Genomic DNA, 15,949 nt, shown 5'->3' on the forward strand with positions numbered 1-15,949 from the left:
TTTTTTATAAATTTATTTATTTATTTAATTTATTTTTGGCTGCATTGGGTCTTCGTTGCTTCACGCGGGCTTTTCTCTAGTTGTGGTGAGTGGGGGCCCCTCCTCGTTGTGGCGTGCAGGCTTATTGTTGTGGCTTCTCTTGTTGTGAAGCACGGGCTCTAGGTGCACGGGCTTCAGTAATTGTGGCACACGGGCTCAGCAGTTGTGACTCACGGGCTCCAGAGCGCAGGCTCAGCAGCTCTGGCCCCCGGGCTTAGTTGCTCCATAGCATGTCGGATCCTCCCGGACCAGGGCTCGAACCCGTGTCTCCTGTATTGGCAGGCGGATTCTTAACCACTGCACCACCAGGGAAGCCCTTTGTCTTGTTTCGCAGACAAGAAAACTGAGGTTCTGAAAGGTGAAATGACTTGGCCAAAGTTACACAGCTAGGCAGACGCAGAACCCAGATTTAATGTTAGGCTGGAGTTCAGAGCCCATGAAAAAGAGTTCTTTAAGCAAAAGTTCATTTTTAAAGTACAGAGAAATATAAAAGAGAAAACAATAAATGCCAAATTCCCAATCATCTTTCTGATAGCTAACGCTGTTGATATTTAACAAGAAGTTCTATAAGTGCATATAATTTTACAAGAAGAACAAAATGAAAAGTGGAAACATCTTTTCATTTGTCTTCCCAAAGGTAACCACTATTAAGTTCCCTGTGATTCCTTCTGGAAATTTCTGCATATAGCAGTGTATATATGTACCTAAACAAATGGTTTTTCTAAAAACGCATTCAAAGAGCAATGTCTTTTATACCCTTTCTGCATTCTACATTTCTCTAATAAAACATCTGCTGGTATCCTTTCTCCTTCCCACTCTGCCTCCAGAAGAGAAGCCCGCATCCAAGCACCCAACTCTCAGGCCTGCCTTCTCTACTCCTCTGCTACTCTCTGCATGGGTGGTGAGGGCAGCTCCTACCCCCCTGGGGTCTTACCTTGGTGCCTACCCCAGGCAGGGTGCAGAGGGCCTTATGGGCCTCCTCGTAGGGCGCCTTGCGCAGCTGCTGCAGCCAGGGAAGTCCACCCCGTTCTTCCAGGATGGCTCGGGCACTGGCACTCACATAGCGGGCACGATACCCCAGGCCCAGCTTCCTGAGCTGAGCCTCCACCTGTGGCCCTGTGGGGTGGTGGGGAGGGGATCAGGGGTCAGGCATTATCACATCCTTCCTGTCATCAGGCTAGTGTGTGAGCCCTGCACCCCACAGGAATGCTTTCCCTAAGCACCCCTCTCCTACCTTGCCACCCTCTGGGAGACCCCAGGACACTTGCATGTACAAAGGAAAGGGTTAAGGCCTGGGTTCTGCCCCTCCACAAATGTTCTCTGAGCACTGACTATGTGCTGTGCACTGCAGAAGGGACTGAGAAGGACTTGCTGCCCTGGAGGAACTCCCCAGTTAAGTTCCTTAACCTTTCCAAAGGGCGTTCACATTCATGATCTAAAATAAAAGTCATAATAACAGCAACAGCTTCTATTTTCAAGTCCCGGGTATCATGCATGGGCAAAGTGCTTTAGGTACATTATCATGCTTACTTTTCTCAAGGACCCTGATGACAATATTATTGTTCTTCCCACTTTATGGATGGAGAAAATGAAGGCCTAGAAGAGGTTAAGTAACTTGCTCAAGAAAGGACATGGTAGAGATGGGACCTTGCACTGAGGTCTGGGACACCAAGCCTGTGCTCTTAACCCATTGCACTACCTACCTCATGATTGCTTTATTCATCCCTCAAACCCTTCTGGATAGAGACTGTTATTCCCATTCCACAAACAAGTTAAGAGAAGCTTGGAGAGGTGAATGAATTTCTTGAGGTCTTATGACTACTAGGCTGGGAGCTAAGACCCAAGATTGGGTTTCTAAGCACCTAAAACATTCTGTTTTCTCCAGAGGGGGCTGTCTCCTTGCTATGCAGTCACCAAGCACTTTCTCTAGCTTGGTTCTCACAACTGCCAACTGATATACTTGCCTCTGTAAAATACTTGCCTCACAGGGCTGCCGTGAAAAACATATGTGTTTCTGGTTGCAGAATTGTTGGATTCATTGCAGAGATAACAAGTTGAATTTTCTGTTTACACTCCATAAGCCAAACACTGTGCTAGGTGCAGTATGTGTATTCCTTTACTCAACCCTCATGACAACTCTGATAGGTAGGTGCTATTCTTTTTTTTTTTTTTTTTTTTTGCGGTATGTGGGCCTCTCACTGTTGTGGCCTCTCCCGTTGCGGAGCACAGGCTCCGGACACACAGGCTCAGCGGCCATGGCTCACGGGCCCAGCCGCTCCGCGGCATGTGGCATCTTCCCGGACCGGGGCACGAACCCATGTCCCCTGCATCAGCAGGCGGACTCTCAACCACTGCGCCACCAGGGAAGCCCGGTAGGTGCTATTCTTATCCCATTCAACGGATTAAAAAACTGAGGCACACAGAGGCTAAATAATGGCTCAAGGTCATATACATAGAAGTCACGTGCCAGAGTTGAGATTCTGACCCAGGCAGGCTGTCTCTAGAATGCGTGCTCTGAAGCCCAAATTACTGTACACTGTATACAGATGTCTTCTGATAAGCCATTGAACCCATGGGGCAAAAAGCCCAGACTAGTGAGGTGCTGACATTTCAGGGACAGATAAGGAAGATGAGGTGTAACTGGGGCTGATCAGACCAGGCAGGGCAGTATTCTGGATGAGGGCAGTATTTAGAAAGGCAGGAAGCTTTGAGATGGGAGAAGGGCACCAGGGGAGAACTGAACAGACCTTGAAAGTTGCTGGAAGGCCCGGAGGCAAGGACCCACGTACTCACCAGCCAGGGCCTGCAAGCTGGGGAAGCCATGGTAGGTGACATCATCAAGCTGGAGGAGCCGAGGTCCGAAGGTCTGGCAGAGCCGCTCCACCATGCCAGTGATGCGGGCAATGTTGTTGTTGGAGGAACAGATGAAGGAGAAGAGACACTCGATGGGATCCTGTTGCAGGAGTCGCACACCTGGGGACCAGAAAGGCAGAGGGACCAGAAATCACCTGTTATTGGGAGTGGCCTCTTCTCACCCTCAGATTCTAGGTACCAAGGCTCCGGGGTATCCCAGGGGAATGAGGGACAGCACTGTTAGAGAAAGCAACACCAGAGCTCTCATTCCTCATAGCATCTTGTGAGGTCTGGGTTATCATCCCATTCCACAGATGAAGAAGCCACAATGTAAGCACTATGAGGGTGGGGATTTGTTTCTGTTTTGTTCACTGTGGTATCCCCAGTCGCATAGCTGATGCTCTGTAAACATTTACAGAATGAATGATGTCACCAGCCCCAGATCACACAGCCAGGATTTGGCTCAATATCCTTGTCACTCCACTATGGTGGTCAGCAGGACAATAATAACAGTAATAATAATTACTATGTGTCAGGCACTATTCTAAGCACTTTACATGTCTTAGCTTCTTTAATCCTCATAAAATCCTATGAGGTGGATATAATCCCCATTTTACAGATGGTGAAACTGAGTAACTTAACCAAATCACAAGCACCCCAACCCCTGCCTCAGGCTCTGTACTCACCTTGGAATTTCTGAGCCACCTCTTGAAAGTGGGGGTCCACAGAACTCCAATGGTGATACAGCTGAGCAAGGCTGACATCCAGCCGGAAGTACTGTCGCACGGCCTTTAGCTCTTCCAGTGTGGGCCTGCCAACCCGGCCCTTATCCCCTCGGTACACAGTGCAGTAAAGATGCTCCTCAGTCTGGGTCAGTGTCCATACCTGGTCGGCCAGCACGCCACTCCAGTGCGCAGGGCTTTGCTCCCTCCACCTGACCCCCAGGCACAGGGCAGCCCTAGCACTCAGTTTCCCTTCCTGCACCCTTTGGGGCCCTCCCATCTTATAACTGCTCCATATACAAAACTGACTTACAAATTGCAAAGTAAAAGTGCTTTCTTTTACATCAGTTATATCATGTAATCCTCGCAACAACACTGCGCAGGCTTATTACCTCACCTCCACTTTATAAAGCATGTAACAGGGTCACCACCCGTGCCTCAGTCTCCTCTTTTGTACTCTGAAGTTTCTTCATCACCCCCAATGCACCCCAGGATCTGCTGTGCCGAGGAGCCAGGAGCCAGGGTCACTCACCGGAATGACTGTCCAGAAGCCAGAACCAGGTCCAGGCGCAGCTCAGAGCGTGGACAGGGGATGGAGGCCCACAGGGCCGGGACGGAGGCCAGAGTGCGATGTCTCATGCTACGCTGCAGAAGGGAGCGGGCTAACATTTCCACGTCAGGCTCCGCCCCATGATGCCCTCGCCCACTCAAAGCAGCTCAACGCTCCGCCGAGACACCGCCCCAAAGGTCACGCCCCTCTAGGCCTCGCCCACCAAATCCTAGCCTCTTAATTTGCTTATTTAAGGCCCGCCCAGTTTTATTCAATTTCTCCACTCCCCAAAGGCCCCACTCCTTGCGGTTCACCAACGCTCCGTCCCTCCCACTCTGTCCCGACACTCCCGTCCTTCCTCCTTACGTATCCTCCCCCGCCCCCCACAGCCTCCGGGCGCGCACCACTGTCCCCACTGTCCCAAAGAGCTTCCGCGACTTTGGGAAGCGCGCGGAAGCCCTCTCTTCGGCTTTCTCCGGCGTCCGACCTCTCTCACCGGAAGTACGGTTCAAGCCCGGCTAATTGGATCCAGAGGTAGCCAATCCACGGAGAGTTAAGAGTCGCCAATGAGAATCGGGCGTGGCGGCGGGTGGGCGGGCCTTTCCGTGGCGCCGCAGCGGTTGGCGCGCTCTGGCCTAGCTGCCCGCCCTTGGGCTTTCCTCTGTGGGCTCGGCTGCACTCGGCACGCCGGTGTGTCCCATCCCCGCTCCCCAGGGTCCGGGCGCACTGTGCGCCCTCAGGCCCCAGTCCTCACTCTCTGATCTTCTCAGAGCCCTGGGATTCCTCAGGGTCTGCCCGCCCACAGAACCAAGTCCTATCCCTCGCCATCCTTAGCCTTTCTCACCGAGCCTCTCGGGGCTGATCCTCGCCCTCCTCAGTCGGCCTCCCCTGAACCACCCCCTCACTGAGAATCGCGCCGGAACGCAGCTCCGGGCCCGCCGAGCCCCTGAGGTGTCTCCACGGCATCTGGCTCCCGAGGATTCTGCCTTCGCGCTCACCCGCTGAGCCGCTACCCTCCCAGGGCTTGTCCCTGAGCCTCGACGCTGTAGGCTTAGGCCTCCTCACAGACTTCCTCGTCAGAGGCCTGCCTCCTCGGACTGTCCCGCCGGGCGCCGCCCGCTGGCTGCCACAGCTGCTCCCTCCGTCTAGGGCCTTCCTCCACAGCACTCCCTCAGCCCTGCCCAACGGGGCCTGGGTAGGCCTTCCTCGGGGACTGCGCCCAGCGGCCCAGAGAGGCCACAGGACCCCCAAGTGTGTGGCCCCCCGGGCAGCCCCGGTGCCAGGGTCGGCTACCTGGCCCAGGAGAGATGTATCATGTAACTTCTTACCTTCTGGAGAAAGACACAAAAAGCAGGGCCACAAGAACTGCCTCTGGGCGGTGATTCTTGGTTACTGTACCTGAGCCATTAGCCTTCAGATTCCTTAAGGGACAGACTGACGGCTGATTTATCTCTGTGTCCCTCTTGCCACCGTTCCCAGCAGCGGGGGCCGTGAGCCTGGCAGCGTCTCAGTTCCGGGCTTCAGGAGTTACCAGGCCCTGGGGCAGCTGCTTCCTGCGTCTGTCTCCTCGGCAGGCACGACGGCCCACAGGTGCCTGGTGCTTAGAGGGCATTCCTCCAGTAAATGCTTAAATTGGAAGAGGTGTCAAGGTTGGGAATGAAGAGTCCCTCTGCATTCCTGCTGAGGCCCCAGCTAAACAGGGGAAGAAGGGTCACACAGCTATAGTGACTCTGAAGCAGCACCCGGACCGTCTCACTGGCAAAGGACTCGAAGCATCTGCAGTTCACGAAGGAATGGCCACGAGATTCTTCCCTTCCAGTCGTTCGGCATACTGGTTGAAGAGCCAGCTGTGGAGGCGGGCTCTTGTTCAAATGCTAGCTCTGCGACTTCCTAGTTGTGGGAACTTTGGCAAGTTACTTAATTTGTCTAAACCTTGGTGTCTTTGTGGAGATAACTACCCTGTCATTAACTTTCCCCGTAGTTATTGCAAGGATTATACAAAACTGTATCTAAAGGTGCTTCAGCACAGGGTCTACCACTCAGTGAAGGACATGGGGAATGGGAGCTGTCATACTGGGTTAGCCAAAGACTTCGTTTGGGTTTTTCCATAAGATGTTACAGAAAAACACGAATGAACTTTTCGGCCAGCCCAATATTATCTTTGCTGTTGTCTTACAAATGCAGCAGGCACAGCAGCCAGCAACCACTTGGGCCCAATTATTTACCATCCCCGAGGAACACAGCCTCACTTTTGCCCTGGCAGAAGGCAAGAACCAAGAATTCCAAACAGACCATTTATTTTCTAAGAATCAATATATTTTCTTCCTTTGAAATAAATACAAACCAGTTTGAAAGGTGGGGGAATCTATGGGAAGAAGGGAAGTGGGGACAGGCCCCAGTCTTTTTTTTTAGTACCAAATGACTCTGGCGCGACCCGGAAACGCAGTTACAAATGAGAATAATTTAAATTCTCCACTATTTACAGTATTTACAACAGCAGGGGAGGGGGGTCACCTAGTGCCCCTCTTCCGGGCTGGACAGACATCAATCTCAATGCTAGGCTGTGCAGATGCCAGCTCACCTCACCACCTCAGGGGCCTCAGGCCACTAGGCAGTTAGGGGTTCTCCTGGCATGAGTAGGCAGAGGTGGTTGGATGGCCTGTTTTACGCAGCGTCCTAAGCTTGGCCCACCAACGTGCGCTACAATGCCGTGAGGTCTCTGGAGCTTTCTGGCCTGTGGAACCTCCCCTCTCATTGCGCAGAGCCCCCATGGGCCCTTGGAGTGTTCTGTACAGTCCAGCTGCACTCAGGGCGGGAGGGACCTCCCCCACCCAGCTTCCCCTGAGACTGGCCCCAAGACCAGGAATGAGTCAGTGCAGAGGCCGGTGCCACTCCAGGACAGTGAGCAAAGGGGAGGAGAGAGGTGGCAGGGCACTGTAGGTTGGGTTGTGCTGGACAGTATCAGTCACTATCGCTGGTCTCACTGCTCTGCTCGCCCTGCACCTTGCTGCGGTGCTGCAGAGCCCTGTGGTAGGCGATCTGTACTGACTTGCGGATGTTGGATTTCCGGCCCTCCAGCATCTTCTCCTTGTCAAGGTCCTGGTTCACGCCCAGAGGAACCAGCTTAGTCCTGGGCAGCCACTGCCTGTAGGACGAGGTGAGAAGCGAGTAAGTCATCTCTTATCTCTGGGGGAGCAACAGGCACCAGCCTTCCTCACTTGTTCATTCCTTCAAAAACTCCTCCTGAGTGCCCCACTCTGGGCCAGGCTCTGGTGGGAATTAAAGAAACCAAGAGATGCAGTCCCTGCTCTCAAGGAACTGCTCACAGGCTAGTGATGAAAAGAGCCCAGTCATCGGTCACAACGGGGTAATCATAGGTTAGTTATGGGCACAAAAAGGAGCCTTGACCTACCCTGAAATAGGTACCTTGTCCAGTGGGCTCCAGGCAGACTTAACTGACATTAAACATCCTCTGCAGACAATTAACAACCAGAGACCACACATGTAAGTGTGACGGAACAGGCATTCAGAACCTGAATGATTATGCCTGCTTTATCCCCATCTTGTCACCATGGAGGCAGAGGTGGGAAAAGTAAGTCTAGAAGCCACTTTAGTCTGGGTGGGGAGCCACCCCCACATTTGTCACAGTCACTCACGGTCCTTTGATTTCTAGCTACAGCTGTCTGTCAGCTGCTGCCCGCTCAGTCTCTCAGACTCTTGGTCAACACAACCCTTTTGCTCAAAGATCTAAGTCCCTCCCCCACTGATTTATGACAGCTCAGGCTGTCTGTTGCTGGAGTTCCCTGGCAACCTGCCCCGATACCGAGGGTTGCATCTGTGGCTATGAGTCACATCAAATGCTCCCCTCCTCCCTTACCAGGTTCGCTTGTTGTCAAAGAAGAGGACGAGGTAGAGATGCTCTCGGGCTTCCTGGGTCATCTGTTCCCCAAGTTTCAGCACCTCCAGTGGGGGCACAGGGATGGGAACCCCATGGTGGAACATACCTTCCCGGGGCATCTTTGGATCAATGATCTAAGGGTGTAATAAGACCTTGGTTTAGTTCAGTCTCCTTCCCAAGGCTTACCCTATCCAAGAATTTGGAGACTACGTCTGAAGTGGGAACAGAAAATGGTTACCACACTCCTAGGGCTGCAGTGCTGACCCTTGGCTTATTTCCATGCTGAACTATTTCAGAGCCCAAGGGGCAAAGGGAAGAAAGAGGGAGAGATGGAGAAACTTATCAGGGACCTCTAAGTGTCTATCTGCCAAAGACTCCTGTGCTCTGCAGGTCAGCAGAGAGTAGAAAAAGTCTGCTACTTTTGAGTCTGTGTTCTGGGGTTGGAAGACAAGGGATATGACAAGAAAAGTGGAAGCCTACCAGAGCTGGGTATGATGGATACCCTCGGCATTTGGCCCACACCAGGTCCAGAGCATCCAGTGGGGAGTCCTCATCCTCTGACAGCCAGCCAGCTCCCCGGCCCAGACTCTTCCTTACCACTTCACAGGAATGGGAGAGAGGGGGCAGATCAGCAGTCCGGGGTCTGGCAAGGCCCTGACACTGGGCCCCCAGAACCCCTGGCTTTGGGCAGGCGTACTTACTGCTGTGGCCCACGCCGCGGCCAGTGCCCACGGAGTAGGCCTCGTTCTCAGTGCCTGAGGTATCTTCACTGCTATCCTCTGGGAACGTGCCCCGAGAGAAGGAGGGCTTGCCCCGGCCTTGTTTTGAAGGCGTTGTGCTGTGGACAAAAGGGAAGCTCAACTCAAAGGAGGGGAAGAGTGGGGAATGGCATGGTGGGTATCCTCCCTTCTTTAAGCCCCTAGGGTCTAAGACGTTTGGAAAGCAGAGGCTACTTGAAGAATTTCAAACTCAAATGCCCTCAGGGACTTGGGGGTGATCTGACTGAAGTGGGCTGGACATAGCAGTAGTGCTGAATGCATGCGCCCGTCTTAAGTCAACAGTGGCCAGAACTGCCAGTCTGATTTTTACAGAGACTACAGAAACTGGGAATTTTATATGCCACTTCCGAATCTTTTTTTTTTTTTTAATACTATGCTGGCCAAACAAAATGTCTGCAGGCCAAATCCAGCCCACAAGGAACCAGTTTATGCCCTCTGTTCTAAACCATCAGCTTAACACAGGGTGGGCTCCTCTGTTTCATTATGGTGACAGTCTCATCTATTCCATTTATTTTGCAGAGAACCTTTGGTTTGAGCCATCTTAATCTAGGCTAAAATGGCTGCCACCCCACTCCCCATAGGGAAATCTAGAAGGCCATCCCGGAGGTGGGTCTTGATCCGGAGGACTGGTACCTGGTCCGGTCTGAGGCAGCGCTGCTGCTGCTACTGCTGCTGGACTCAGAGTCCGAGCTGCTCCGAGGAAGGCTGCAGTCATTACGATACACCAAGAAACTCTTCTTTACTGGCTGGTTTCCACCGCTGAAGCCGTTGGCTGGTAAGTCTTGGTTGGGGGGAGGGGGGAAGGGAAAGAATCAGTCAGGAAGATGTAGATCAGAGATCTACTGGGGGTAAGAGGGACTTAGAGCTTGGCTTTCACTTCTGTGCTGGAAAATTCCTCCAACCTTGGCCAGCAGAGCTAGCTCTGGGCAGTGTCCACCACAGTTGGCCACAGCTCTGCCCCACCCCTTGCACTTCCCTTGGCAGTTACTAGCCTTAGGACACAAATGGCTTAAAGGAGATTCCCCAAGGAGGATAAGAAGAGAAAAGGTGAAGTGATACAATGGAGCGGGGGGGGGGCCCTGGATGGGAATCTAGCTGGGTCAGCATCTCTGGGCTTCAGTTTCCCCATCTGTAAAATGAGGGAATTGAATTAAAGGATTCCTAAGGGCCCTTCTAGCTCTGATATATTATGGGCAAATGAAGGGATAGGTGGGAGTTATATTGGGAAGGATGGCAGCTTTGCTCACTCTACTGCGGGGCTGGGTGATGGTGAGGCTCACCCATTGGGGGGTCTTCTGTGGATTTATCACTGTCGCTGTCTGAACTCGAACTGGGCCGAGGGCTCCTACCCCGCTTGCGCTGACGCAGGGAGCCCATGATGGGGAGCTGGGGGGGCCCCACAGGACTGCCTCCGTGGCTGGGGGTCATCTGGCTCTCCCGGTTTTTGGGGGGCCGGCCCGGCCTCTTGGGCGGTCCAGCTGTCTTCGGGTTCTTTTTGGAGAACAGAACTGAGGTTCTCCTGCCCACCTCATGTGCGGGGGTTGAGGACATGTTGGGACCCAGGCCTGGAGCAGAGAAAGAGAGAAGGAGAGTCGGTGAGGGGCCTGATGTGGGAAGGGCATACATCCAGGGTAGGCCCTGGGTATATAGGACCATAACTCCAGGTAGAGTAGGGGAGATAATCTGGGGGGCATGGAGTTGGGAACATTGTCTCTTATACAAATAGCCAGAGAGGCAGCTAAGAGGCCCTTGACTGGGGAATTGAGGGAGAAAGTGCAGCTGGCTGTGCATGAGGGACCTCTGCCTGGGGCATGGCAGGCGCTGAGTGTGTGCTGCAGAGTCAAAGTCTGGCTGGCCTCGGGGTCCACCATGCTGCGGGGTTCAGACCTTTGCTTGTCTCCTGGCTGCTGCTCTCCTCGGCGGCACTGTCTGTCTGCCCGTCCTTGTCACAGGCTGCCGGGTGGGGTGTCAGGCTGCCCCGGCTGGAGGGGCCATGCCGCTCAGGCCCGTCCCGTCCAGTTTCCCGCTGGGTGGCAAGCTTGCGCCGCAGTGCCGTCATCTCTTTCTTGATCATCTTTGCACGCCTTGAGCGGCCCACGCTCTGCTTACTGGCATTCACCTCATCCAGCCGCTCAAGCAACAGCTTCAGCTGCTCTTCCACCGGCAAGTGCTTCTGGTTCTCCAGCAGGACCAGCCGCTCTTCCTCTGCTGCCAGGGGTGGGAATAGGGAGGAAAGGGTCAGACTCAGGGCAGTCCTCTGGGCCCCGTGAACCTGGGCAGGCAACAAGAAACCCACTCTTCTCCCCCTCTGCTTCTCACCAGGAGCAGCTGTAAAACAGTAGCCCCGAGATGTGCAATGGCAGGGACTGCTATGCATTCACCCAGTCTGGCTTCTTAGAGCGCATTCCTGGGGATAGCCTGCCACTGCTCAGCCTAGCTGCTTCCTGCCTACACAATGCCTGCTCCCAGGAGGGGACTTTGGAAAGCTGTTCATCCCTGGCATTGGCGTCTATGTGGAGGTGTGACTTATCACCCACCATCTTCGGTGTGGTGTGAGGCCTCGTCTCCAGCCAGGCTGTGGGGGATATGCATGCCCGTCTCAAAGTCAATGCCCATTTTTTCTGCCTGGCGCCGGGCCTGGCGGAGCACAGCACCACCCTGCTCACGGAGCCGCACTGCTGCCCGGTAGAAGATGGTATCCTTGGCATTATACTTGAGGCAGTTGCTGACGATGAGGTTGAAGTCCTCCTCAAAATCATCAAAGTTCAGGTAGCGGTAAGCCTCCAAGTTCTGCTTCATGGTGAAAAAGTCCATAGGCTTTTTGATGTGGTCTAGGTAGTCAGGTACCTGGGAGAACACGGTAGGTGTAGCTAAGTGGAGATACGTTCCTCATTCCCCCTGAACCCCTGTTCCTAATAACCTCCCTTGAAATGCATCCAGCAACCTCCTCCCACCACAGTTAGAGGCAGGCATTCAGCACAGGGGAAAAGAAAGCCGGATTCTAGTCTTGACTTTACTAGTCACAAGCTGTGTGACCTTGGCAAGCCTCTTAACATCTCTGGGCCTTCTTTTCCTCACCTAGAAAACAGTAATGAAATTACAGCCAAATCTATCTCCTAGAGCCATATGACGCTTTAGTAAGAAAATGACTAGGGGAATCCTCTGGAAAAAAACACCACCTTGCATTCCTATAGCTCTCTTTACTTATCATTAAGACTTATAAGGAGGCTGCTGCCTCAGGCCTCTCATTTTATACCTTTTAGAGAGAAGAGTCTGCCAGTCAGGACCTAGGGCTTCAGAGATGGTTCTTTAGGTGCTGAGCCTTCTAAATTCTCCGTTCTAGGGTTCAGCACCCGGAAAGTGTCTTCCTGCCCTGGGATAATTCATTTGGCAGACTCAGTCCCTGCCTCTGGGGAAGGAGTGCAGATTGCCTCCCATTCTGGGCCCTTGGGATATGACAGGGACAAGACAGAGTCCAGGTGATGCATGTGGCTCCAGTTCATCCTGGAGCCCCAGAGCCACCAGCCCCTCTCTTCAAGGTCCCCTCCTAGTCCCTGGCCCAGACCTGCAGCGGGGGTCCATCTGGGAGAGGAACAGAAAGAAGGTGGAGTGAGGGGAAGGGATTCTTACTTCGTCCAATTCGGTTACCTCAGACAGAGGGACCGGCTCGCTGAAGATGTTGCCTGTGTCCTTCTCTTGGAGCTGCTCCAGGGTTTTTCGAAGGAGGATGAGGAAAGGGGTCAGCTGCATCTCCATGGCAATCTGCTGGACCTTGATCTGACACACATAAAGGCCCGATCAGCCAGGCCTAGCCAGTCCCTTGGCAGAGAGGTCTGAGGAGATGGCTGTAGCTGGTATGGGAACTCGCCTTCCTTCCCACCCTACACAGCTCGGTGTACTTGACTCCTCTGGACTTTCCCTTCCTTGAGCTCCCAGCACCAGCTACGTGCATCACATAATTTAGGATTCCGGTCACACTCTCCTGCGACATTCTGCTTCCGGTGGGCTTGAGAGCAAACTGAGCTCACGAGACCTGACTCCCGCATCAGCCCTGTTGCTTCCTGGACAGGTGACACATACTTGTCCATGTTTTCTGTTTTCCTGGGTCTGTTTTCTCTACTGTAAAAAAGAGCTGGCCCAGGAGCACTCACCGTCTCCCTTTTGAGTTTCTCCCGCTTGCGGATCAGCTCCACCAGCAGCCGGGCTCGCTCCAGGTCGTGCCGAAGCCGCTGCCAGGACTTGAGCTGTTCTTTGAGGGCCCAGTTCTTGTCCTCAGCATCTCTCTGAAGAGGCAAAAGAGGGATCAGGAAATGATGAGAGAGCCAGAGGGGACGAGAGCCCAGGAAACTTGGGTCAAGGGCAAGCAAAGCCAAAGGAGGGAGCACAGTGATTTATTGGTAGGCTCACTAACTAACTGAAGTGGAAGCTCCTCAACCCACATGGCCCCTAGGCCCAGCACAGAGTCGGTGCTCAGTATATGCTTGCTGTGAACGAACAGATGAACACATAGGAAAAATGCGTTAAAAATCATCTGTAAGGATTTCATCCTGAGCTTGCTTTGAGGCCTAGTTTAAAGGAGGAAACAGCCCAAGCCCTCAGACACTGGAAACTACAGTCACAAATCTCTGTTCTTGGGGACTTCCCTGGCGGTCCAGTGGTTAAGACTCCACGCTTCCAAGGCAGGGGGTGCGGGTTCGATCCCTGGTCGGGGAACTAAGATCCCACATGCCGGGCGGTACGGCCCCCCCAAAATCTCTGTCCTCGTGCCCCTGGCACTAGTTCCTAGAGCCCACAGGGAATCTGACACAGTACCCCAACTTGGTCACAGTTCCTCTGAGACTGCAGGTGTGTCTGCAGGCGACGCAGCAGTGGGACCCCATTCCGTGACTGCCTCTTCAGCGTCCAGTAGCTGTGCAGCCTCTGCATGAACTGGCTCTTCCTTTGGATGGTCAGGCGGTTAGTGATTTTACTGAGCCTGGGAAGCAGGAGAGCAAAGAGAAAAACCTCTTGGGCCCTGATTTTCTTAAGCAGAACAGTGGTCTCTGGCTAATGAGAGTTTCTGAGTGGGGCTAAATAGGGAATAAATCTACTGTCAGAAAGGCCTATGACACTGGGCTAAGGCAAAGAAGAGCAAAGAGAGCTGTCAATGGCAACTCAGCAGGCAGGGAGCCAAGCTCCCAGCTCTAAGCCAGATCCATAATTCTGTTCCCCAGTGGGTCAGGGAGCCTGCCCCTAAGACTGCTCTTGTCATTGCAGCCCAGAGTGCTATTTGACCCTGGGATACCCAACTCAGACTGAGCCTGGGAAGGTTTTAAGATGAAGTATTACTGTACAGCAGTAAACGATAGGAAATCGACTATATAGCACAAGAGAGAGTAAAAAGTAACTGATGACTGTAGCCCTCATTTGGACTTATTTGTGGCAGCAACCGTTTCACGATTCCTAGAGCGTATCCGTCCCCCTTCTTCATTCCATTCTCCCTTCAGAGTCGGACCATTTCTTCCACTGTGGCTGGTAGCTATTCCAGCCTCTTTCTTCCTAACTTAAACCACCTCATCAAAACGGAAGGCAGTTTAAAACACGTTAGGTCTGCCAGATAAAAGCTGAAGTTTCTGTTTCCTAGTGTAAAAGCCAGGTGACCTGCTAGAGCTCATCTCTTTTGATATTAAAAACAAAAAGCAAAAAAACCCCAAAACTTCTATGTAGCTCCTGATAGGAAGAAGATACCCCAACCCTGTCACTCCACTCAGGGGGCTGTCAGTCTCCAACAGGGCTTCTTCCCTCAACAGCCTGTCCACCTGCTCCCCTCATACCTGTGCGGTGGGATGCAGGGCACAGACACCACAGGTGCTGCTGCCCGTTTCTCTGCCAAGATCTTCCGCGCCTTCTTCATCTTGATCCGGGACTTGGCCTTGGCCTTCTTGACCTTCTCTGAGCTCCAACTCTTACCCTCCTCCTCCTCCTCCTCCTCCTCCTCCTCCCCCTCGCTGTGGGACAGGGCAGGCAGGCGGCGTGCTGAACCTGGAGGCGTATGGATGTCGCAGTAGGCAGTCTTGCGGACGCTGAAGGAGGTGCCATTGGCACCCGTCTCCCGCACAGGCTCCATCTTCATGTAAAGGCCAGCCTGCTGGGCACACGTCACATGGAAGGCTGTGTAGCAGTTGGCCTTGTGGCACTGGATGCAGGCCCCTGAGCCCCGCTGTTTGCAAATGTAGCAGGTCAGCTTCCAGCGAGCTGGCGGGATGTGCTCGATGCTGTCGATAGGCTCCAGGAAGACCGTGTTGGCGAAGCAGACCTCAGGGATCCACAGGGCACACACCACATGGGCCCAGCGCCCATCATCTGTCTGCTTGAAGGCACCGCCCTTGTTGGGGCACAGGGCGCAGTCCACAGCACGGGAGGGTGACTGTAGGCAGCGGCGGCACAGCCACTGGCCCTCAGGGATGTAGGGGACACCGTAGCACTCCTGGTGCACAGCCAGGTTGCACATGTCACAGAAGAGGATGACATTGCTGTTCTGGCACTCACCATCATTGCAGATACAGCACACTGCATCCTCATCCACGAGCGCATTGGGGTCGCCTTTATTGTGGCTCTCAAAGTAGGACTCTTTCTCCAGCCGGTCCATTAAGTACTCAAAGATTTCCTGCGGAATGGGACTCACACCCTCCGTCTTCCGCCGCTCGTTCATGATATCCAGCCAGATGTAGTCCTCCTCATCCATGTCATACTCTACTTCCTCATCCAGCTCTTCCGCCGACTTCTCGATGTACCTGCAGTGCACATAGGCAGCTCAGCACCAGAAGGTTGAGATTTCCCTCCTTTAAAGACCATGGGTTATATCTGCCGAGTACTCACCCTATTCTAGGCCTGTGCCTTTACGTCTGTGTTGTCTGATTCTATCCTCACCTTTACCCCAGGCACTCTAAGTCCTATAATCATTCTTATTTTGCAGAAAAGGAAAACTTACATTTGGGGAGGTTAATTCACCTGCCCTGGTCCTCTTGTGAGAAAGTGGCAGAGCTGGGATATGAACCCAACCATGCCAATTTCAAAGCTCATGTCCTAGCTGCTACACTGCCTCCTTTGAGGTGCAGAGGCTCAGCCA

General features: G+C 53.3%; 2 protein-coding genes across 25 annotated transcripts in view; both read right to left on the bottom strand.

Moving 5' to 3' along the window:
* OGG1 (8-oxoguanine DNA glycosylase) overlaps positions 1 to 4,562 on the bottom strand; it is a 19,879-nt gene extending 15,317 nt beyond the window's left edge. For 16 of the 22 annotated variants that reach the window (XR_003430121.1, XR_003430122.1, XR_003430123.1 and 13 more), the window contains exons 1-4: positions 4,147 to 4,562; positions 3,579 to 3,826; positions 2,833 to 3,012; positions 974 to 1,155 (exon numbers count right to left, since the gene is read on the bottom strand). Coding sequence is in view for 10 of the 22 variants with exons in the window: in XM_027093803.1 (XP_026949604.1) it covers positions 974 to 1,155; positions 2,833 to 3,012; positions 3,579 to 3,826; positions 4,147 to 4,283 (747 nt within the window). In the remaining 12 variants the exon portion in view is untranslated. The other 6 variants (XR_003430128.1, XR_003430124.1, XR_003430126.1 and 3 more) reach the window with 2 other exon arrangements.
* A 1,896-nt stretch (positions 4,563 to 6,458) lies between these two features.
* Positions 6,459 to 15,949, bottom strand: part of LOC113613230 (copine-9) — a 41,703-nt gene continuing 32,212 nt past the window's right edge. For 2 of the 3 annotated variants that reach the window (XM_027093782.1, XM_027093783.1), the window contains exons 13-23: positions 14,655 to 15,614; positions 13,654 to 13,816; positions 12,993 to 13,124; positions 12,472 to 12,618; positions 11,379 to 11,688; positions 10,729 to 11,049; positions 10,122 to 10,406; positions 9,475 to 9,622; positions 8,543 to 8,900; positions 8,042 to 8,196; positions 6,459 to 7,309 (exon numbers count right to left, since the gene is read on the bottom strand). In XM_027093782.1, the coding sequence (XP_026949583.1) occupies positions 7,126 to 7,309; positions 8,042 to 8,196; positions 8,543 to 8,900; positions 9,475 to 9,622; positions 10,122 to 10,406; positions 10,729 to 11,049; positions 11,379 to 11,688; positions 12,472 to 12,618; positions 12,993 to 13,124; positions 13,654 to 13,816; positions 14,655 to 15,614 (3,163 nt within the window). In that variant the 3' untranslated portion in view covers positions 6,459 to 7,125. The remainder of the gene's footprint in view (positions 7,310 to 8,041; positions 8,197 to 8,542; positions 8,901 to 9,474; positions 9,623 to 10,121; positions 10,407 to 10,728; positions 11,050 to 11,378; positions 11,689 to 12,471; positions 12,619 to 12,992; positions 13,125 to 13,653; positions 13,817 to 14,654; positions 15,615 to 15,949) is intronic. The other variant, XM_027093781.1, reaches the window with a different exon arrangement.

The sequence above is a fragment of the Aethalodelphis obliquidens genome, unplaced genomic scaffold (genome assembly GCF_003676395.1).
Source record: "Aethalodelphis obliquidens isolate GAN/ISIS:26980383/991018 unplaced genomic scaffold, ASM367639v1 scaffold86, whole genome shotgun sequence".
NCBI classification, from domain to species: Eukaryota; Metazoa; Chordata; class Mammalia; order Artiodactyla; family Delphinidae; genus Aethalodelphis; species Aethalodelphis obliquidens.